We start from the raw sequence: 23,388 nt of genomic DNA, 5'->3' as shown, positions 1-23,388 counted from the left end.
ACTCTTTCCAGAAATAAATGACTGCATTTGGAACCTGAGGTTAAGACTTTTAAGATAAAGCAACCTCAAATAAGTTGAGACTGGCCTTGGGAAGAAATGGCAGCCATAGATGGTAATGAGCTTCAGTGCTTGAGAACAAATGTCAAAATCAACCTACACCTCAGGTGAAAAAAAGTCTTATTTAAAAATGGTAAGTCTGCAGCAAAAAATATGAAAGTTTGAGCCCCTTTCCATCTTTCCATTTTGCTCTGGTGCCTGCTCTCCTTACAGTATCTCACGAAAAGCTTCAGAATTCAATACAGATTTATTAGGTTGACTTTCAACATGTAGTTTAAGATGAAGAGTCCTGTTTGGTTTAAACCATTTCATTTAACCTCTTGGTAATGGTAGTCCTGAGAGTCTGCAGCGTTGGTAAGATCCACCTGTGACCAAAGGTCAACCTGCTGGTGGGAGCACAGCAACTTTCTGGCTCATCACTTTGCCTTGTTCTTGTCCCTCAAATCTGGCAGTTTCTGCACTGAGGGACTCAGTCTACCACAATGACATGTTCAAAACCATTTTCTGTAGACACCTCCTTCCAACGCCCGATAGTGCAGGTGGTCAGGAAGACTTGGAAGGAAGCTGCAAAAAGTCCAGCTGGGAATCTTGACTTTGTTAGATGTGGACACAGGAAAATCACCTTTGTCCTTCCCAGATTTTGTTATAGTCAAAGGAGAAAAATCCATGAGATTCTAACTGCAAATATGCTAGATATAAAACTGATGGAATGCTAATTGGTCCATAAAGGGCTGCACAAGATAATCTGTGGCAAAGTAGAAAACAAGCCCAAAGGTGATAGAGATTGGAAGAGCTGGCAATGCTTTCTTGAAAATGGCGAGGAGCAATAATGTAAGGCACAAACCCTGTGGAGAAGAGGGGAAAAGACACAAACCCAGACATAATTATGCAAGTATTTTGTGCAAATCAACTCAATCACAAGTCTCAGTTTTAATTTAGTTAATTCAATACAATCCTTTGATGTTAACTTTTAGAACAAAATTTTTTCATTAAATCTGGAAACAACATTTATTTTCCTTTGCAACAGAGATCATTATCCATACATTGTTGATATTTCATCCCTAATTCTAGATAGGGAATAGAATCTGAAAATAAGTAAAATTATTTTTGAAAACAAATAAACAATACTGAAATTTCTATCTAAACTACTGGGTTGGCTACTGTAGGTTTAGTTTGGCTACCTAAAAATCCCAGAGGTGAAGAACATTCTTTATGCTGTCTGGGGGCAAAAAAGGTGCTCATGGAATAAACCAATAAAAGTTTGTTTATAAAGTGTATACTGTTTTCTTATAAACACAGAGCAGCTATATAATACACCCCATTTTTTATCCTAGTTACTGAGACATTAACTATAAAGTCTGGAGGGTGAGCTGCATTTAAGGTTTATCCAAAGTAAGTAATTTTCTTCTTAAAAGCTTCAACACATCCAGAAAACTAACCTCAAAAGAGAAATAAATGAAAATTCTAACTGGTCATATGATCAAGATAAATCACAAGTGTAATCATAAAATAAATGCATAAGTAAAGGCTCTCGTCTAACCTCTCATCCAACTTCACTCACATATATCAAAGATATCACATCTTTAGCAAAAATAGCAATAAGAAATATGAGTTATTTACTTAACTCATTGTCTTGAAAGCTTCAGGCTCACGTTGTAGCACTATAAGCAAAATCTATGTGTGATCGTGCACTGAGTTAGCTTTTCTTGCCTCATACTTACTGCCCAAAGGACACTGTATGCTGCAGGTCGTGGCCTTACACACAAAACCACCACCAAACGCAGACTAAGTGAGGATCTGCTTACCCCTTTAAGACTGATCTAATTCCTTACATTATCTACGCTGCTGGGCTTGAAGCAATGGTTCCTACTCAGAGGTACTTACCAGAATTTCCTGGGGAACTTTAAAAAACACACACAATTAAAACAAATTAAATATTCGGTTGGCCAAAAACTTCATTTCGGTTTTCCATAACATCTTATGGAGAAGCCTGAACGAACTTTTTGGCCAGCCCACTAATATCTCAGGGTAGAGACCCACAGTTTTAAAAGCTCCCAGGTGATTTTAATGTGTGGCCAGGTAGAGAATTACTCAGGTGAGGTCCAATTATTTGTGTTTTTAAAAAAGCTCCCCAGGTGATTGGAACACTCAGCCTAGCTGGGGTTAAAAGGACCACCTTTTAATCAGAATTTTGAGATGAGTTCTGACACGTTTTTAATCTGTGTATACTTACAATTAATATGGCTACAAAACAGGCTATGGTTGTGTTCCAGTCTCCACTGGCTGTTGCAGAAGCTTTACCAACCAGAACACTGTAGAAAATGAAATCTCCTAATCCAAGTTTTACTCCCCCTAAAAAGGAAAGATTATAAAAATATAAAGTTTGTCACTCTTAAAAAAAAGAAAGTTTGTCACTCTTTGCTATGACTTCACAATTCAAAACTGTTGCTGCCTCCCGCCCCCCATCCTATGCTGAATGAGAAGTCAGTAAATGATAACATACAAAATTAGGCTTTAGCTACGTTTTCCCTTTCTTTTTTGGTTTTCTATAACAGGAGGTTCAGATGTTATGTGGCTAACTCTGGTGTCTTAACAGTAGATGCTGCTGTTATATAGCAAAGATAATAACAATAAATAATAATTGTCATCTACTGAATGCCTAATTTATACCTGCACTTGTTCTAATAAATCCTCACAAGAACCCCTATGAGATAGGTATCATCTACTTTTTTTTGAAAAACAGCTTTACTGAGGTATAATTTATTTCATAAAATGCACCCACTGTAAAATGTACAATTCAATGACTGAAAAAACTGTGCAACCATCACCACAATCCACCATATTTCCATCACCCCAATTAAGATACCTTGTGTTCATTTACAGTTAATCTCTACTCCCCTCCCAGGCCTTAAGCAACCACTGATCTGCTTTCTAACTCTATAAATCTGCCTTTTCTAGACACTGCACAGAAATGGACTCATACAATATTAAGTCTTTTGTGACTGGCTTCTTTCATTTAACATAATTTTTTAAAATGGAAGTATAGTTGACATACAATGTTGTGTTAGTTCCAGGTGTACAACGAAGTGATTCAGATATATATATATATATATATTTTTTTTTTTTAACATTCTTTTCCATTATAGGTTATTACAAGATATTGAAAATAGCTCCCTGTGCTATACAGTAGGTCCTTGTTGTTTATCTACTTTAAATATAGTACTGTATATCTGTTAATCCCAAACTTCTAAATTATCCTCCCTGCCCCACACTTTCCCCTTTGGTAACCATAAGTTTGTTTTCTATGCCTGTGAGTCTATTTCTGTTTTGTATGTAAGTTCATTTGTATCATATTTTAGATTCCACATATAAGTGATATCATATGATATCTGTCTTTCTCTGTCTGATTTACTTCACTCTGTATGATAATCTCTAGGTCCATCCATGTTGCTGCAAATGGCATTATTTCATTCTTTTATATGGCTGAGTAATATTCCATCGTGTATATATACCACATCTTCTTTATCCATTCTCCTGTCAGTGGACACTTAGATTGCTTCCACGTCTTGGCTATTGTAAATAGTGCTGCTATGAACACTGGGGTGCATGTATCTTTTTTAATTAGAGTCTTCGTCTTTTCCAGATATATGCCCAGGAGTGAGGTTGCAGGATCCTATGGTAACTCTATTTTTAGTTTTTTAAGGAACCTCCATACTGTTCTCCATAGTGGCTTGCACCAATTTACATTCCCGCCAACAGTGTAGGAGGGTTCCCTTTTCTCCACACCCTCTCCAGCATTTATTATTTGTAGACTTTTTGATAATGGTCATTCTGACCGGTGTGAGGTGATACCTCATTGTAGTTTTGATTTGCATTTCTCTAATGATTAGTGATGTTGAGCATCTTTTCATATGCCTGTTGGTCATCTGTATTAACATAACATTTTTTAGGTTTATCCATGACATTGTATGTGTCTGTAGTTTGTTGCTTTTCACTGGTGAACAGTTTTTCATTGTATGGATATACTATATTTCGTTTATCCATTTACCAGTTGATGGACATTTAGATTATTTTCAGTTTTGGGCTATTATGAATAATGCTGCTACGAACATCAGTGCATACATCTTTGTGTGGGCAGACTGCTTTCATTTCCATGGGGTAGATCCCTAGGAGTGGAACTGTTGGGTTATATGGTAAGTTTATGTTTAGCCTTTTGAGAAACTGCCAAACTGTTTTCCATACTGGCTGTACCAGTACATTCCCACCAGCAGTGCACAAGGGTTCCAGCTTCTTCAGTCCTCACCAGCACTTGGCATTGCTGTCTTTTTGATTATAGCCATTCTGATTCATAATGTTGAGTATTTTTCATGTGCTTATTAGCCATTATATCTCTCCTTTGGGGAAATATCTACCCATAGTGTTACCATATTTTTTAATTAGGTTATCTTCCTATTACTGAGTTGTAAGCATTCTCTGTATACCCTAACTATAAATCCTTTAACAGGATTTGCAATGATTTGCAAATATTTTCTCTCAGTCTGTGGCTCCTTTTCCTTTTCTTAATGGTATCTATTTTTTTTAAATTGTGGTAAAATACACAGTTCAATGGCATTAAGTACATTCATATTGTGCTACCATCACCACCATCCATCCACGGAACTCTTTTCATCTTGCAAAACTGAACCTCTGTACCCATTAAACAGTAACTCCTCCTTCCTCTCTCCCTCCAGCCCCTGGAAACCACCATTCCACTCTCCATCTCTGAGTTTGACTACTCCAGGTATTTCACTTAAGTGGAATCATACAGTATTTGTCTTACTGTGACTGGCTTATTTCACTTAGTATAATGTCCTGGCTCATCCATGCTGCAGCATGTATTGGATTTTCCTTCCTTTTTAAAGCTGAATAATATCCCATTGTATGTATGCACCACACTTTGTCTATCCATTCATCAGCCAGTGGACACTTAGGTTGCTTCCGTCTCACGGCTATTGTGAACAGTGCTATGAACACGGGTATATAAATACCTCTTCTCTCTCTCTCTCTTTTTTTCTTTTGGCCTCTCTGTGTGGCTTGTGGGATCTTAGTTCCCCAACCAGGGATCAAACCGGTGCCCTTGGCAGTGAAAGCGCGTTGTTCTAACCACTGAACTGCCCGGGAATTCCCTAAATACTTCTCTTAATGGTATCTTTTGAAGTGTGAAAGTTTTCAATTTTGACAAAGTCCAATCTATCAATTTTTTCTTCTATGTATCACTGTTATATTAAGGAACTCTTTGCCCAACCCAAGGTCATGAAGTTTTTCTCCTACGTTTTCTTCTAGAAGTTTTAGAGTTTTACCACTTACATTTTAGTTTATGACCAATTTGGGGTTAATTTTGGATTGTGTGCATGATGGATACGGTGAGACAGGGGTTTCCATTCATTCTTTTGCATGTGGATATTCAATTGTCCCAGCACCATTTGTTGAAAAGATTATATCCTTTTGGCATTGAATTATTTTAGCACCTTTGTAAAAAATCATTGATCATAAATATAAGGCTTTACTTCTGGACTCTCAGTTGTTTCTTTGATTTATATGTCTGTCCTTGATTACTAAGGCTTTAGAGTAAGTTTTGAAATCAGATAGCTTAAGTCCACCAACTTTTTTCTTCTCTTTCAAATTTGTTTTGGGTATTCTAAGTTCTTTACACTTCCAAAAAATTTTAGGATCAGCTTGTAGAAATTGACAAGCTGATCCTAAAACATACACAGAAATGCAAAGGCCCTAGGTTTTCTGTTGTCAAACATTATTTTTAACTTTTCAAGTTCTTTTCAAAATGATAAACAAACTATGTATTTAAAAATATGGGGCTTCCCTGGTGGCGCAGTGGTTGAGAGTCTGCCTGCCAATGCAGGGGACACGGGTTCGTGCCCCTGTCCAGGAAGATACCACATGCCTTGGAGAGGCTAGGCCCGAGAGCCATGGCCGCTGAGCCTGCGCATCTGGAGCCTGTGTTCCGCAAAGGGAGAGGCCACAACAGTGAGAGGCCCGCGTACCGCAAAAAAAAGAAAAAAATATATATTAGGAAAACTAGAAATATAATTGAAACAACTGCAACAGGGTAGAATAAAACCACAAGAGAAAAAAAAATGGGGGTTTGGGGGGAACAAGCCAAAAGGAGAGAACAATAAAATATAAAGGATAAAATAAAATTAGAAAAATAAAAGATTTATTAGGAAGAAATAAAAATATAAATGAATCAATAAGAATGAATTAACAAGGTAAAACAGAGCCTGAATGTAAAAGAGGAAAAAAGAAAAAAAAAAAAAAAAAAAAAAAAAAAAGATTTGGACTTCCCTGCTGGCGCAGTGGTTAAGAATCCGCCTGCCAAGGTAGGAGACACAGATTCGAGGCCTGATCTGGGAAGATCCCACATGCCGCGGAGCAACCAAGCTCGTGTGCCACAACTACTGAGCCTGTGCTCTAGAGCCTGCGAGCCACAACTACTGAAGCCTGCAAGCCTAGAGCCTGTGCTCCGCAACAAGAGAAGCCACCACAATGAAGCCACCACAATGAGAAGCCCGCACACTGCAACAAACAGTAACCCCGGCTCACCACAGCTAGAGAAAGCCCGCGTGCATCAACGAAGACCCAACACAGCCAAAAGTAAATAGATAAATTTATTTAAAAAAAAAAAATTCCACAATGAACATGTACGTTTTTTAAAAATAAACAAACAAACAAATAAATAAATAAATAAAATATGCTTTGACTTGGGGCTCAACAGTAACCCATTAAGCTTTACTATTGGCTTTTACCTTTCTGGTTGTTATGTAACTATTCCTAACTGAAGTGTGATCCTGATCTTAAAGTTTTGTTGCCTGAGTTACAGAAACTACTTCTGGAAGATAGGTGTTGAGGGCCTTGAGAAGCAGAGTCTGCGGGAGAAAGGGGCAGAGTTCTGATTAATAAGATCTTACTGAGAGGGATTTCCCTGGTGGCGCAGTGTTAAGAATCCGCCTGCCAATGCAGAGGTCACGGGTTCGATCCCTGGTCCAGGAAGATGGCACATGCCACAGAGCAACTAAGCCCATGTGCCTAGAGCCTGTGCTCTGCAACAAGAGAAGCCCACGCACCGCAACGAAGAGTAGCCCCCGCTCGCCACAAGTAGAGAAAGGCTGCGCACAGCAACGAAGGCCCAACCCAGCCAAAAAAAAAAAAAAAAAAAAAAAAGATCTTACTGAGAAACCATTGTTCTTTTTAAATCGTGGAAGCCAGAGCAAAGTCTTCCACAGTGGAAAAAATAAACATACAACCCTGAAATCCGATGCTATGAATTACATGGTCAGTTATCCTTTAACTTGCTAACCTTCCCAGACTGATGAATACTTTCACCAGTTTCAGTTGTGGAGAAGAGTCCAACTCTACTGTTTAGGTACTAGTGTAATCCAGGGCAAGTTTACTAACTTCTTTAATCCTCAAATTCTTCAGCTACAAGATGGGGATTACAGAGCTATTTCACAAGGTTGGTATCAGCATTAAAAATAATATAGGAAAAGTTCTTGGCACACATAGAGGCTAAACAAATGACAGCCTTAGAAATACTTTTGATTCCAAATAGTAAGTACTATAAGAAACTAACTGAGGACTTCCCTGGTGATGCAGTGGTTAAGAATCCACCTGCCAATGCAGGGGACACGGATTCGAGCCCTGGTCCGGGAAGATTCCACATGCCGCGGAGCAACTAAGCCCATGTGCCACAACTACTGAGCCTGTGCGCCACAACAAGAGAAGCCACTGCAATGAGAAGCCCGCACACTGCAACAAAGAGTAGCCCCCACTCTCCGCAACTAGAGAAAGCCACGCACAGCAACGAAGACCCAAAGCAGCCAAAAATAAATAAATAAATAAGTTAAAAAAAAAGAAACTAACTGAAAGAAACTAAGTTGTTCAGAAAAAAATGCTATAGAAATGAATTTTAAAAAATAATGCAGAAGAAACATTTTGCATTTCTCTGATAAGAGACTTGTGTCTAGAGAATACATAAAAAACTATTACAACTCAATAATAAAAAAAGGACCCCCAAAATGGGCAATGGATCTGAATAGACAGTTCTCCAAAAAAATATACAAATGGCCAATAAGCACACAAAAAGATACTCAACATTATTAGTCATCAGAAGAATGCAAATCAAAACCCTGATGACATACCACTTTACACCCACTAGGAATGATTATAATCAAAAAGACAAATAATAACAAGTGTTGGTGAGGCTGTGGAAAAATTGGAACATTCATACACCGCTGGTGGGAATGTAAAATGGTGCAGACACTTTGATAAACAGTCTGGTAGTTCCTCAAAAGGTTAAACATAGAGTTACCATATGACTCAGTAATTCTACTTGTAGGTATATACCTAAGAGAAATAAAACCATGTGTCCACACAGATGTGTACATGAATGTTCACACAACACTATGCATAATAGCTCAAAATGGAAACAATCTAGATGCCCATTAACTGATGAACGGATGATAAATGTGACATATCCATACAATGGAATATTATTTGGCTATAAAAAGAAATGAAACGCTAATACATGTTACAACATAAAAAAACCCTGAAAACATAATGCTATATGAAAGGAATCAGTACAAAGAACCATATATTGTATGATTCCATTTATATGAAATGTCCAGAAGAGGCAAATTTATTATGATAATGTATTTGTTGGTGCTGGGGGGAATAGGGGTAATGGGTACAGGGTTTCTTTCTGAGGTAATGAACATATTCTAACATTAGCATGTGGTGATGGTTGCACAACTCTCATAAAAACCATCGCGGACTTCCCCAGTGGCGCAGTGGTTAAGAATACGCTTGCCAGTGCAGGGGACACAGGTTCAAGCCCTGGTCCAGGAAGATCCCACATGCCACACAGCAACTAAGCCCGTGCGCCACAACTGCTGAGCCTGAGCTCTAGAGCCCACGAGCTACAACTACTGAGCCCATGTGCCACAACTACTGAAGCCCACACGCCTAGAGCCTGTGCTCCACAACAAGAGAAGCCACTGCAATGAGAAGCCTGTGCACCCCTTCTCGCCGAAACTAGAGGAAGCCCGCACACAGCAACAAAGACCCAACACAGCCATAAATAAATAAATAAATAAATAAATAAATAAATAAATAAATTTATTAAAAAAAACAAAAACCATTGCATTGTCCACTTTAAATGGCTGGGAATGAGAGGGATTGAAGAGGTGATGTTAAGGAGTATGGGGTTTCTTTATGGGGTGTTGAAAATGTTCTAAAATCAACTGTGGTGATGGTTGAACAATTCTGTGAATATACTAATGTCACCACTTTAAATGGGTGAATTGTATAGTATGCGAATTATGTCTCAACAGAGATATCAAAAAATAAAAATAATGTACCGGGGGCTTCCCTGGTGGCGCAGTGGTTGGGGGTCCGCCTGCCGATGCAGGGGACGCGGGTTCGTTCCCCCGTCCAGGAGGATCCCACGTGCCGCGGAGCGGCTGGGCCCGTGAGCCGTGGCCGCTGAGCCTGTGCGTCCGGAGCCTGTGCCCCGCAGCGGAAGAGGCCGCAGCAGTGAGAGGCCCGCGTAACGCAAAAAAAAAATAAATAAATAAAATAATAATAATAATAATAATAATGTACCAAATCAAGCTTAAAATTATAGCCTCGCATTTTTTTCATTTAAAGGCTTATGTTTGTTTAAATAATAATATTATGGCAAATGCTAGTTATATTCTACAGAATTCATTTTAATGGAGAGAGAAATATAGATATATTTTATTAGCAAAATTAAAAGAGTCAGGAAACAAAGAAGTAACCATCAATTTTTTTTCTTTAGGCACTTACTGAAGCAACAAGTTATATTCCATAACAAGAAGAGACTGCATGAATCAGTATATAAAACCTAAGAAAAATCATGTTGCTCGGGAGTATGTTTTCTTTAAACAGCTTCTTTGATTTATTCAGTAAAGATACGCCATGGCCAAAACAACTAAAATCACAGCAATGGAAAGCGCTTAAGTTAGACATAAAGTATTATCAGTATTCCACTGCCAAGTGCTAATGCTGAGATTGGATGCTAGTTGTTTTACTGCTATCTAGGTCTCCTATTGTTTTGCTTTGTTTTGGCCACTCTGAAAAATAATTTTAAGTAATGATGGAGTTCCTTTCGTATTAAAAGGGGCATTTGCAGGTCTACCAAACATAAGACATGGTAAAAATAATAAATGATGGTGAATATTTACTTTAATTGTAAGATTTTGCTACAGGACATCTAGCAGAATATATGCCTAGCTTAAATGTAACTATAACATAATAAAATAATGAATATTTCCTACTATCTTTTTAATAAACAGAAACATAAAAAAACTTCCTGAAATTTATTATTTTGTGTTTTAACTACTAAAACCTCTTCCTCCACTTGAAGAAAATAACAAAATCCATCTCCCACTCTTCCCTTGAGGTTATAGAAAAAGAACCTCTATGAGTTAAATTTCTACTGGAAACAACAGGTTAATTTCACTACTCTGATAAATTTAAAATCTATCGGTAGAACACTGAAGCTTGTTATTGGCATGATGTTTGGAAGAAGTGTAGTTTGAAATTCACTAGAAGACCAACTGCACATTGAATAAATATGTTTTACATTTCTAATTAAAAACTCTCAGGCTTTCTGATTAATTTTTGATTTTTAAAAGGTTGTTCTGGAAGACACATGTGCCTTTACATGTCAAATTCTATTGTAAACTGAGACTTTTCTGTAAGTAACAACTCTGTTTTAACACACTAATGCAAACAGATATGGTTATGTGTGTTCTGGATGCTAAGATAAGGAAAGAATATCAATTATTAGTTTATATTGGTCCCAGATAAAGAAAATATTAATCTGAAGTTAGAAGGGGCAATACTTGGGTTTTTCTTAAAAAAAAAAAAAAGAGATGAATAGAAGGACACGAAGAGATGATCAGGAGAGAGAATCTTCAAGTAGGAAAGGCAGTCGTGAAAGAATCACACTGCAGCTATGCTTAACAGCTATATTTCTTTCTTTTGGCTGTATGCATCTTTGAGAAAAGAGGAAAGGAAGAGAAGAGGCAACTAATTACAGTGATAACTTTGAAGGCAGAGAAAATATCAACAAACGCAAGCTCAAGGCTGGCCATAAGCGGAGGCAACTCTGTCTGATTTCCCAGAGTGTGAAAGCTGCAGGCTGCAGATGGCTCTAAAATCTGGAAAACTCTCCCAGCACCAAAGTCATGGATCTGCCCAGGTTCTGACCCAGATAAAAGACTAATGGTGAGTTGTAAGAAGTGTTCTGATCAAGCTGAAGGATAAGGTCAAGGTCACAATTGATAGTGATTAGAGAAGCTAAGGAATCTAGGTGTCTGTTTCTTTGAAACTACTTAATATTTTCCCTGTAATATTTTAATCAAGTGTTTCACTTTTGTGAAAACGAAAAAATTGAGGGTAACTTAGTTGGGAAATGTGCTAATCTCTTCTTATTCAGTAAATCACCTCTCTAAGACTAAATAAAGAGATGATTGAGCCCTAACCAGGGGGCTCTACTGGCTAAAATCCTAAGAAGCCCCAAGTGCTGATCTGAATACCAGTGACAGCACACCTTAGACACTGAACAAACTCTTACATTTCTGCAGAGAACCTATATCCCTTTGATTTTCTTTAAAATTAATAAAATACAGTGCTTGCCGGAAAAGGGCAGTAACAATGTAAAAGGGTGAAGCATTTAAATCCATAGGTCTCTGTGCAGCAAGAGTGAAATATATTAATGAAAATTTTGTAGACATGAAGTCTTATCAGAATAATATCAAATTTTTTTTTTTTTTACCTTATAAAATCAATGCCAAAGATCAGGCTGTAAAGGGATAATTTCAAAAATCTGAGGTGCAGAATTTCGTCCATTAACAAATTTAACTATGAGAAAAGCACCAACTATTATTTCCTACTAAAAGCTGCACTGCTGTTTAGAATTAGACTGTAACACTTTGATTCATTTTATTTTGGGAGAATTTGATACTGCAGCACCTAAAGGAATCCATGAATTTACAATGTAGAGAAAGGCACATACTTTCCTCTGGGTCGTCACTGGCCACGATGCTGCTGGAAAGATCCTGTACAGCAGATCGCGACTCAGCCGTAGAGTGATGAGGCCCCAGGCGACTGTCCCTCTGGGCTTCCCACTCTTCGCTGAAGCCACCATCATCACTCTCTGTCACAGGGTCTTGTGACTCACTTTCTGTGCCTTCAAGAAAAAGTGAACATCACAGTTGTAATATTTAGAAAAATCTCTTAATACCTTTAAGAAAATTACACGGAAACAGTAATTACCTGTCATCGTAACTAGGTGGGTTAGCTGGCTCTTAAACCACAAATCACAGGTTATTTCAGTGCCTGTTGGTTGCTTCCCCGACAGCTATTTCTCCCCCTTTTTCCTGAGGGCAGAGTACTGATTTATTTGGGTTTCCACCTCCCACCCATGACTCCGGTGGTAAATCCAGTTCAGTCCAAGCTAAGTGTGGTCATCCTACAATTCCTCTTCCCAGTGAAAGCTCTAAAGCTGTGGGGTTGGTACCAGCCAATGTGTGGTGAGACAAAGTCTGCTGGAAATTTGGGGAAAAGTTTTCTCACTCTTTGAGAGAGACTTAAGGAGACACAAACAGCCCCTTTCTTCCCCTGGGTGTTGTGTTATCTGGATATGATGCCTGGCACTGCAGTCGTCATCTTGTGACCATGAGGAGCAGAGGGCTGAGAACCAGGCTCATATCTAAGGGTAGCAGAGCAGGAAGATGGGAAAGAACTGGGGCCCCTGATAATTATCCAGTGATAAAATTAGCCAGCCATGCAAATGCCTACACCTCAGGACTTCTGGTCAGGTGAGAGAACATTTCTTCTGATCTTTGCAGCTGGAGCTGCTGGCACTCACTAATTGATGGCACTCACCACTGGCTTTAGTGACTAAGTTATATAAGTAGACCACTATTGGGGGCTGGGAGGATGGGAAAGTGAATTTTTTTATGGGCTAGTCATTTTGTTATAATGACTCAGTCTGACTGAAAAGTGTGAGTATAACATGATTGTCTCAAGAACCTTCCATACATCAAAAATAATTAAAATACATAAGTGAAGTTGATAATACTATTTTTTCTCATTTATTTTTTATAAAATTAATACATGTTCATATTTTTTCATCTACTATGAATAAATGAAGCTTGCATATTTCAGGCCTCTCGCTTGCATGGACATTTTTCTGAAAGGAGCTCTAGCAATTTTGTATTTTTAATTTGCATTGTTTTCTTAACCAGGTCTCCACAAAACCTGAATCTTCCCTGAGCTAGTTTATAAAATCATAAAAGTATATGATTTAGAAATAAAAACATCAGTGCCTGCTCTGCCCTATCCCTCCTCACTCCTGACCCTCACCCTACCTTCAACCCTTTCAGCTGTTTATTTTGGTATTTACCACCATAATTAATTATAAATAGCAGCTCATAATGCCGTATCTTGATGTTTTTATCTTAGGTGCACTCGGGCAACCTCTGAGTTCTATTACTTTTTTCCTTTACAGACATCCCTCTTGGAATCCTACACCCCCTTGCTCCAAACTAACTTCTAGTTCCTATAACACAGAGGTTTTCAACTGGCGGTAGCACCTCCCTTCCATGGGGTGTTTGGAAATAACTAGGAGGGGGAGTTTTTGGTTATTGCAAACCTCGAAGCTACCCTTGGCACTTAGTGGGTGAGGGGCCAGGAATGCTAAACAATGTGAGGGGAGTCAACACAATGAAGAACGCCCACCCGAAACACCCACCACACTCCCACTGAGGAACTCTGCAGCTCACCCAGCTCCTCCTCACTTCAAGGCCCTTGCCCATGGTGCTTCCTCTTCTGGAAAGCTCTTCTTCCTCTCTTTGGCCAGCCATCTCCTGTTATCACTTCCTCAGGGAAGCCCTCCTGACTTTCCATAGCAAATGAAATTCTTCCACTATAAACTTTCATAGCAACTTACACTTCTCCTTTGTAGTGCTTATCACAACCTGAATGAATTATTTGTTCAACATGCGTGTCTCCCCAAATAGGCTATAAACTCCACAGGAATGGGACCTCTCGTTCAGAGCTATATCCCCAGTGCCTAACAAATACTGGGCACATAGTTAGGTGCTCAATCAACATTTGTCAAAAGAACAAAATCTTGATGTACCCAAAAGACACTCATACTCACATATATATACATGTATACTCACAGACAACTAATCTTTCAATTTTCTTTAGCTTAACAAGTTAACACAACAACCAGACCTGGAGCAACTGTTTCCTCTATTTCCCACTTCTCTACTAGGTCTACTGCTGGTTTAATGCCACCCTGTTTTGCTGCCTCGCTCACTGCAGAATGGGCCTAATATCTTTCGGTCCCAAATACGCAAATTCTAAGTTGAAAGCGTCCTCCTTGCAGTTACCCAAATGCTAGAACAGCAGTTTTATTGGCTCTAGAAAACCTAAACTCTCCCTTTCCTGACAAACAGCAACTCAGTTAAGGCCCTTTTTCCTTCTCGGACCAAAACCTTTATTCCGCCTCTGTTTGTCAGCTTCCTCATAAGGTTAGTCCTTGTTTTCCTTAAAAAAAAAGCTTTCCTTTCTTTTTGACTATTGATATTGTGCTGTTATTCCTCAACTTTTCTAATTATAACTCCTCCTAACTTGTGTTTGCCTTAACATCTTCTGTAGTATCCACAAGTGGGCCTTTCAATCTCCCATCCTAGGTCATCATTCTTACCCTCCTCCAGAAAGTCATGTCCACCTGGAATATTTTATCTTCTCAACATAAACATTATCACAACTCAAATCAAATTATATTTCAGTTACTCTGGACTTGTCAGACAAGAGGTTCTCATTTTTACATGTTTGAAGAGAGTGTTTATTCTACCTTTTTAAAACCATAGCCTCAACTTGAACCTTTCCATACTGGAATTAATGGTGTTTAATGGCAGAAATTCTTAACGTAGGGTGCCTTGGCTGATTGTTGGGTTTGCAGCATGTGAACTCAAATATTTATCTGTGTTTGCTAGGTATTACCACAGCTTCCAGGAGATTCTCAAAAGAAAGTGGTTAAAAAATCATTGCTTCATAACTCAAGATGACAATGACCGTGAAAACCAGGAAATTACCAAATAAAAGCCACCTACTTTGTGCATTATAATTGGAGTTTTTGGATACCTTCCTTTGGGCTTCTGGGTCTCCTTCTGCCATATTCACCAACCATACCATTGTTGCTGTTGAGAAAGACAGAAGTCCAGGTAAGGACTGGAAACACAGAAGGAAAGCTCACGAATAGAGAGCAGGCTGTTATTTCTCCACACAAATCACCAGTCTTCTTAATGTCACCATAAGAATCCCTAACAATCAGAAGCAAATGCATATTAAAAACTACTGGGACGGGGCTTCCCTGGTGGTGCAGTGCTTAAGAATCCGCCTGCCAATGCAGGAGACACGCGTTTGAGCCCTGGTCCAGGAAGATCCCACATGCTGTGGAGCAACTAAGCCCGCACGCCACAACTGCTGAAGCCTGTGCACCTAGAGCCCGTGCTCTGCAACAAGAAAAGCCATCACAGTGAGAAGCCTGCGCACCGCAACGAAGAGGAAGACCCAATGCAGCCATAAATAAATAAACATTTTTTTTTTTTAAAGAGAAAACTACAGGGACTTCCCTAGTGGCGCAGTAGTTAGAATCTGCCTGCCAATGCAGGGAACACGGGTTCCAGCCCTGGTCCGCGAAGATCCCACATGCTGTGGAGCAACTAAGCCTGTGCGCCACAACTACTGAGCCTGTGCGCCTAGAGCCTCTGCTCCGCAACGAGAAGTCACCGCAATGAGAAGCCCGCGCACCGCAAATGAAGAGCAGCCCCTGCTCGCCGCAACTAGAGAAAGCTCGCGCGCAGCAACGAAGACCCAACACAGCCAAAAATAAATTAAATAATTTATTTAAAAAATAAAAACCACAAAAGGTTCTCTTTGATTTTGGCAGATAAAAAAAAATTCTGAAATTGGACATTTACTGTAGCTTTCAAACTGCAGCTGCTATAATACAACTGTTCATTATTATTTATAATCTCTGAAAAGTACCCAGAAGGAAAATTGTTCAGGCCAGCAAGACTGCACTGAAACAACAGCTCGACTAGTTGAATATCCTAAAATAGTGTGAATTCACTGGTGAAAAGTACTTATTGGAACTAAATTAGAGGACAAACTGGGGCTCACAAAGCATCGGATGAATTACTGTAATTCGAAAGATGCAACAAATATGTTCCCTTCATGTTACGTCTTACTTCTGGGATTTTCAATAATACTAAACTGTGTTATATACAGGGAATAAGAAAAAAAAAGTTAAAAGCAATAAACATAAACGGATAGTCAACTGCCTTTTCTATGTCCCCTCCACAAAAATACATATATATCAATATATCTATATAGCTCTAGATATACACACACATCTTGTCACATTTTAATTAAGAGGCAATGTGAATACTTTAAAATGGTGCTTCTCTTACATACTGCAGGTAGGATGAAACATGGCGGGGAATTTGGTAACATCTAACAAAACTACATGTACATTTACCCCCTGACCCAGCAATAACACTTTTGGAATTTATCCTGAAGATACACCAACAATAATACAAAAATACTTACAAACATGTGCCATACAGGGTGACAGCAGAAACCAAGCCAGCAGCAACTTGAGTCCAATCCAGTAATGGTAAGCAATTTTAAACAAGATACTTGGCATTTTCTGTTTCTCTGGCATTTTGTCACTAATTTTACAATTATATCCATTTTCCTAATACTCTAAGGCTTCTTGAATAGCTTATGAAAGAAATACATAACCAAAGAGGATAAAAATCCTGTAATAGCTGCACTTACTCATTCACCATAGCTTTGTAATTCAGAGGTCAGACAAGTTCCATTATATGATAACCTGACTAACTGATCAAAGTAAATATTAGCCAGGTTGGGGATTCACTGTAACTAAATCCAAGCCCAATGAAGAGGAAATAGGGCAACCACTGGGTTTACGAATTTCTGTAGTCTTCTTGGCAATGAAGGCAGCAGGTATTTATTTGATTTTCTTTCTTTAAGCAAGTATAGAAAAATAAAGCTACAAACTCTTTTAACACTTAATATTAACCATGGAAATCAAGGGTCAGCAAACTTTTTCTGTAAAGGGCTGGATAGTAAATATTGGGGCTTGTGGGTCAACATCTGGCCTCTGTCACATATTCTTCTTTGTTCTTTTCTTTTTCATTAACTCTTTAAAGATGTAAAAACCATTCTTAGCTTTCAGGCCTATACAAAAACAGGCCACGGGCCAGATTTGGCTATGGGCAGTAGTTTGCTAACCCCTGATGTAAATTATCATGAGCAGAATATATATTTGCTGAATGAATTAATATTACTAAAATAATATCTAAAAAACCCGCTTTCCAATCTTTCAACTTAACACCAAACACCTTAGATCAATAGAAAAATATGCGAATTAAAAATTAACAATCTAAAAACTTCCCAAACTGATATGAAATCAGAGAAAAACTTTACATAATGGTCAACCTCAAGGAACTGTTACCTTTGTTTTCTGAAAAGCTACCAAAGAGTAGGTGTACATTCTTCCTGTCCAAACAAGGGATAGAGAAAACAAACAAAAATGCCCACATGTTTCCTGAGGGTAAGACCCTTTTGCAAACTGAATACTCTTAACTGGGGAGTATACAAATGCATCAAAGGATTGTATTTTTAAAGAACAAATAACTGAGAGGACTGACTTAAAAACTTTTCATATTAATGTTTACATCCATTTCAGGGGGAAAGAACTGATTAATATTGCTGTTTTTTGTATATTCTACTTGAAAAAAAACCTGTCAAACTCAATGATTTATGAAATGCTCACTAAAGATTCAGTATTTCATGAGAACAGATACTTTCTTTTTTTTTTTTTTTTTTTTTGCGGTACATGGGCCTCTCACTGTTGTGGCCTCTCCCATTGTGGAGCACAGGCTCCGGACGCGCAGGTCCAGCGGCCATGGCTCACAGGCCCAGCCGCTCCGCGGCATGTGGGATCCTCCCGGACCGGGGCACGGACCCCGGTCCCCTGCATCGGCAGGCGGACTCTCAACCACTGCGCCACCAGGGAAGCCCCAGATACTTTCTTGAACCTATTTCATCTACACGGGAGGTAAAGGTTTATGCTTATATTTTCCCATATGTGTGGAATTACTGCAAAAATATCTCAACATTGATTGTTATACAGACTTGAGTTTTTAAAAATTCATATTATATATGAATGATTCTTTTAAAAACAGTAAATCCTTTTTCTGAGTATAAAATTAACATACATGCTTAACGTTGTGGCAGACTGAAAGATCCTTTCTTCACCCCTCCTGCACCCACACTCTTGCCATGGCCTCGCTGAGATTGGAATGCAGTTTTCCTCTTCCTGACCAGGGACTCAGCTACGTGACTTGCTTCAACCAATGGCACATGGACAGAGATGACAGTGTGCTAATACTTAACAGGCCTGCTGCCCTCTTGTTTCTCCAGATACAAGAACATCTTCAGTTAACTCACTGGCCCAAGGAGGACAGGGAACATGTGGAGCAGAGGTACCACAGCCAAGTCTGATCAGCTGAGTCAACTGACCCACAGGTGCAGGAGTGATGGTGACTGATTATTATTTTTAAGGCATTAAATTGTTTTTTTAAAAAAAATAAATTTATTTATTTATTTTTGGCTGCGTTGGGTCTTCTTTGCTGCATGCAGGCTTTCTCTAGTTGTGGTGAGTGGGGGCTACTCTTCGTTGCGGTGCTTGAGCTTCTCACTGCGGTGGCTTCTCTTGTTGCGGAGCATGGGCTCTAGGCACACGGGCTACAGTAGTTGTGGCGCATGGGCTTAGTTATTCCACGGCATGTGGGATCTTCCTGGATCAGGGCTCGAACCCGTGTCCCCTGCAGTAGCAGGTGGATTCTTAACCACTGCACCACCAGGGAAGTCCCCTAAGGCATTACGTTGTGAGGTGGTTTGTTACACAGCATTATCGTGGTACTAACAATAGATACAACGGTAGAACAATGTAAAATCCTAAAACTAAGAAAAAATTTAAAACTCACAATCCCTTCACTTTGACATCCACAATTAAAAAATATAGAGTACAACAGGGACTTCAAGCAAGTTCACAAGAAAGACTGAGGTGAACTAACACGTGCTCCCAACTTGACCTCTCTCTACGTTCCACTATCTTCTGCTTTTCTGTCTTTTCCTTCCTTCTGGATCTTTCACTATTCTCATCTAATTCCTCTTACTGAACTCTTAGAGCTATTTCTACCTGCTTCGTTTATTACTTTGCTCCAGTAATTATTTCTTTTTGCTGGTCTCTTCAAAGCCTTTCTCCACTGGCTCCTTTCCCTCAACCTTCTCTCTCCTGGAACCATCTTTCCTCATACCTGTTCACTTCTCAAGTCACCACTGCTCTGCCTGTGAACTAGCAGGTGATACTTACCTCTCCTTCTTCATCACCCAGTCTCTTTCCACTGTATCACTTCCACTGCCAGTGCCAGCAAAACCCAGACACACACACACAGACACACACACACAGACGCACACTTTCCGCCCTTTGGAATACTGCTTCTGATCCTATCATTCTACTGAAATTGCTCTCTTAAATGTCACTAAAGATGTCTAAAGCACAAAATTCTATATGGTTTACTTAGTCCTCATCATCCTTCACTTCTTTGTAGCATCTGACATTCTCTCCTTCTTGAAACTCTGCTTTTTCAATAACTCAACAGATAAATAGGCCAAAAGTCCACAAGGATATATATATCACACTGATAATACTGGTAAGTAACTGCTTGGTAAAGTATTAAGATTGGGAATGACAGTTACAATGAAATTTAACTTTATCTGTAATTCAAAAATTTTTTCAATGATAAAGTATTAACGTATTACTTGTATAATTAAAAATTAATTCTAAAAATATGGAAAAATATAATACCAAGCCAGTCATAAAACAAGAAATTTAAATATGCAGCTAAAAAATACATTAAAAAGTCCAAATAATCATTAATAGTTATTAATTACTATTAACTAATAGTTACTAATTACTAATAGTTATTAATTACTATTAACTAATAGTTTTAATTACTATTAACTAATAGTTATTAGTCAATAAGCCAAGATGAAAACTAAAACAAGATGTTGTCTATTAGTTTCCCATACACATATACAAACAAGTGATAATGAAGGTGTTAGTCAATTAGGACCTTCACACTACTGAAGGGAATATAAATTGGTATAGCCTTTTATTTTTTTGTGGTACGCGGGCCTCTCACTGCTGTGGCCTTTCCCGTTGCAGAGCACAGGCTCCGGACCCGCAGGCCCGGCGGCCACGGCCCACGGGCCCAGCCGTTCCGCAGCACGTGGGATCCTCCCGGACCGGGGCACAAACCCGTGTCCCCTGCATCGGCAGGGGACTCCCAACCACTGCGCCACCAGGGAAGCCCTGGTATAGCCTTTTGAGGAGGCAATCTGGCACTATCTATCAAAATTTAAAGGCACATATCCTCTGACTTAGCAATTCCATTTCTATGAATGTATCTGTACAATAATATTCACAAATTCATAAATGTTCTCTGCAAGCATTGTTTGTAATGGGAAATGATCAATAAAGATACCCTTTATTTAATATCTATATAAGAGAAAACTATGCAGACATTTCATGTACTGATATGAAAAACGTCATGCTACTGCTAAGTGAAAAATGCTGGTTTTCCCAATTTTCTGATATTTTCTTATGTTCCATTTACTATTCTCTCTTCATTTCTCACTCTCTAAACATAGTAGTTGACAAAGATCTACTCCTGGTGTCCTCTTCTCTTCTCCTCTGATTTGAATCACTCATCCACTCCCACAGCTGCAACTGTCACCTCCATGCTGATGTTCTTCAATTCTGCAACTCTATTATCAACTTTCTCCTTTGTACTGGTACTTCATTTCTAAACTCCTGCTGGAAATTTCTACCTGGATGGCTCACAGGTCCTGCCAAGAAAATTAGATATGGGCTACAGGCAACACTACACAGATTTCTCAAATAAGAAAAACCTCTCTTCTTTATCATCCTTCCTTTAAGCTTTAAACTTCTCTCACTCGTCACTAAGAATGACTGAAACTACCTCCAAAAGCTCTCATCAAGGCCTTTCCCTTGACTGCCATTACCTATCCCATAATTCAGACTCTCATTACTTTCCACCTGGATCATGGCAATATCTGTTTAGTTATGCTTCCCGTTCTCTCTCCCTCCCATTCATCTTGCACAATGCTGCAAGCTTACAAAGGCACAGCTCTGATCACATTAGTCTTCTGTTAAGAACCTTCTATGATTCCTAAGTGATCATGAATAGAATACAGAGATCTAAACCAGTCCCTCAAAGCTATCCGTGATCTTACCCTAAGTGCCTTTCCAAACCCATCTCCTAGTACTCTCCCTATTTTGTAGTCTATGTTCTAGTCAACTGGAACACTTGAAATTTGAAAAAGATGCCCCACACTTATGCCTCCAAGCCATTCTTTGTGACAAGCCCACTTTTAAAAAAAAAAATTTATTTGGCTGCACTGGGTCTTCGTTGCTGTGCGGGCTTCAGTAGTTGTGGCGTGCAGGCTCAGTAGTTGTGGCAGAGGGGCTTAGTTGCTCCGTGGTGTGTGGGATCTTCCCGGACCAGGGATTGAACCTGTGTCCCCTGCACTGGCAGGCAGATTCTTAACCACTGCGCCATCAGGGAAGTCCCCAAGCCCACTTTTGGAAATGACTCTTCCATCTGTGCTTGCTGAAATCCTATCCACCCTTTGAAGGTTCAATCCAAATGCTGTCTCTTCCATGAAGCCTTTCTGATTCCCCATTTAGATTTTCCCTGTTTTGAGCTCTTTCTGCACTTTGTGTTCCTTCTGAATAATCTGACAACAGTCTGCCTCGAATGTTGTTTATATACTTGTCTTATCTCATTTCTAAATTGTAAGCAAGGGAATTCCCTGGCGGTCCACTGGTTACGACTCTGAGTTTTCACTGCTGAGGGCTTGGGCTCGATTCCTGGTCAGGGAACTACAAAAAAAAAAAAAAAAAAAAAAAAAAAAGGAAGCAAATGCACTCTGAGGGAAAGCAAAGTATCTTAATCATCTTTTTTTTTTTTTTAATTTAGTTTTTGGCCATGCCACGGCAGGTGGGATCTTAGTTCCCCAACCAGGCCCCCTGCATTGGAAGCATGGAGTCTTAACCACTGGACAGCCAGGGAAGTCCCTCTTGATCATCTTTATATCCTCCACAGTGCTCTGTGGGAGCAGATCAGGTCAATGATGAATAAATATTTACTGAATGATTAGGATGTGTATGACTCTAAAACCAAAAAAAGGGCAAACACATTCTGAAGGAAAAGTACAGTTCTTTCAACATGCTAGTGCAAGATCCATCTACAATATATGTATATAACAAGTACTCAATAGTTCTTGATTAATAAGATTTTAAATGAGAATACTGGCTCCTCAATCTAAATATTTCTTCTATCTCCACACATACTGAAAACTCTCTTGAACCAATGTCAGGCAGAAGATAATAATTTGCAAGGAAACAGATCTGCAGCAGTTCCATCAATGCTATGCATTTAAGGTGAGAAAAAGTACCACGATAATGATCATAATTACATGTGTTTGAATCTCTGTAAATTCTGAGTTGTTCACTAACTTAACATCATTCTGAAATACTTACAAGAGTAAATAAGAGCCGGAAAAAGAGTTTCATTTCTCTCCTGAGCTGTTTCAACCAGCATACGAAGTGGGCCTTTTGGACACAAAACAGCCACTAAATCTAGAAAAAGAAAAATAGAAAAGACATCTGAAAAATGTATTGGCTAAACTTATAAATGGGTGTGTGAGGGAGGAATTAACCAATTGAAAAGGTTTAATTTTTTTTACACAGAAAGATGTTGAATTAATATGAAATAAACAGCAGGTAAGCTGATGGGGGAGGCGGATGGAGACAATCTAAACAAAATACACAAAACCACAGAGACCTGTGCAAACTTCATTTTGGTTTGACTGCTATTTGGTTAGTTTACAGTGTATCATCGTTGGGTTCTAGGAATAAGTCTTCTCAGTTTGAAGACAAGAGGCAGGAATAATGACAAGACAATTATTCTAGAGCAGTTGTCAATTTCCAAAGCAGAAACAAGGTCAAGCCATTTCCAAACAAAACATACCTATGAGCCACAAACTGAAGGT

The 23,388-nt window shown here is 39.0% G+C and overlaps 1 protein-coding gene across 4 annotated transcripts in view; it reads right to left on the bottom strand.

The window, feature by feature from the left end:
- Positions 1–13: 13 nt before the first annotated feature.
- Positions 14–23,388, bottom strand: part of PSEN1 (presenilin 1) — a 72,453-nt gene continuing 49,078 nt past the window's right edge. For 2 of the 4 annotated variants that reach the window (XM_007459700.1, XM_007459703.1), the window contains exons 8-12: positions 22,877–22,975; positions 15,264–15,350; positions 12,152–12,325; positions 2,291–2,409; positions 14–902 (exon numbers count right to left, since the gene is read on the bottom strand). In XM_007459700.1, coding sequence (XP_007459762.1) covers positions 747–902; positions 2,291–2,409; positions 12,152–12,325; positions 15,264–15,350; positions 22,877–22,975 — 635 coding nt within the window. In that variant the 3' untranslated portion in view covers positions 14–746. The remainder of the gene's footprint in view (positions 903–2,290; positions 2,410–12,151; positions 12,326–15,263; positions 15,351–22,876; positions 22,976–23,388) is intronic. The other 2 variants (XM_007459701.1, XM_007459702.1) reach the window with 2 other exon arrangements.

This window comes from Lipotes vexillifer, unplaced genomic scaffold (genome assembly GCF_000442215.2).
Source record: "Lipotes vexillifer unplaced genomic scaffold, Lipotes_vexillifer_v1.1 scaffold39, whole genome shotgun sequence".
NCBI classification, from domain to species: Eukaryota; Metazoa; Chordata; class Mammalia; order Artiodactyla; family Lipotidae; genus Lipotes; species Lipotes vexillifer.
The sequence above is the reverse complement of the archived record's forward strand: the minus strand, read 5'-3'. Positions and strand labels throughout refer to the sequence as shown.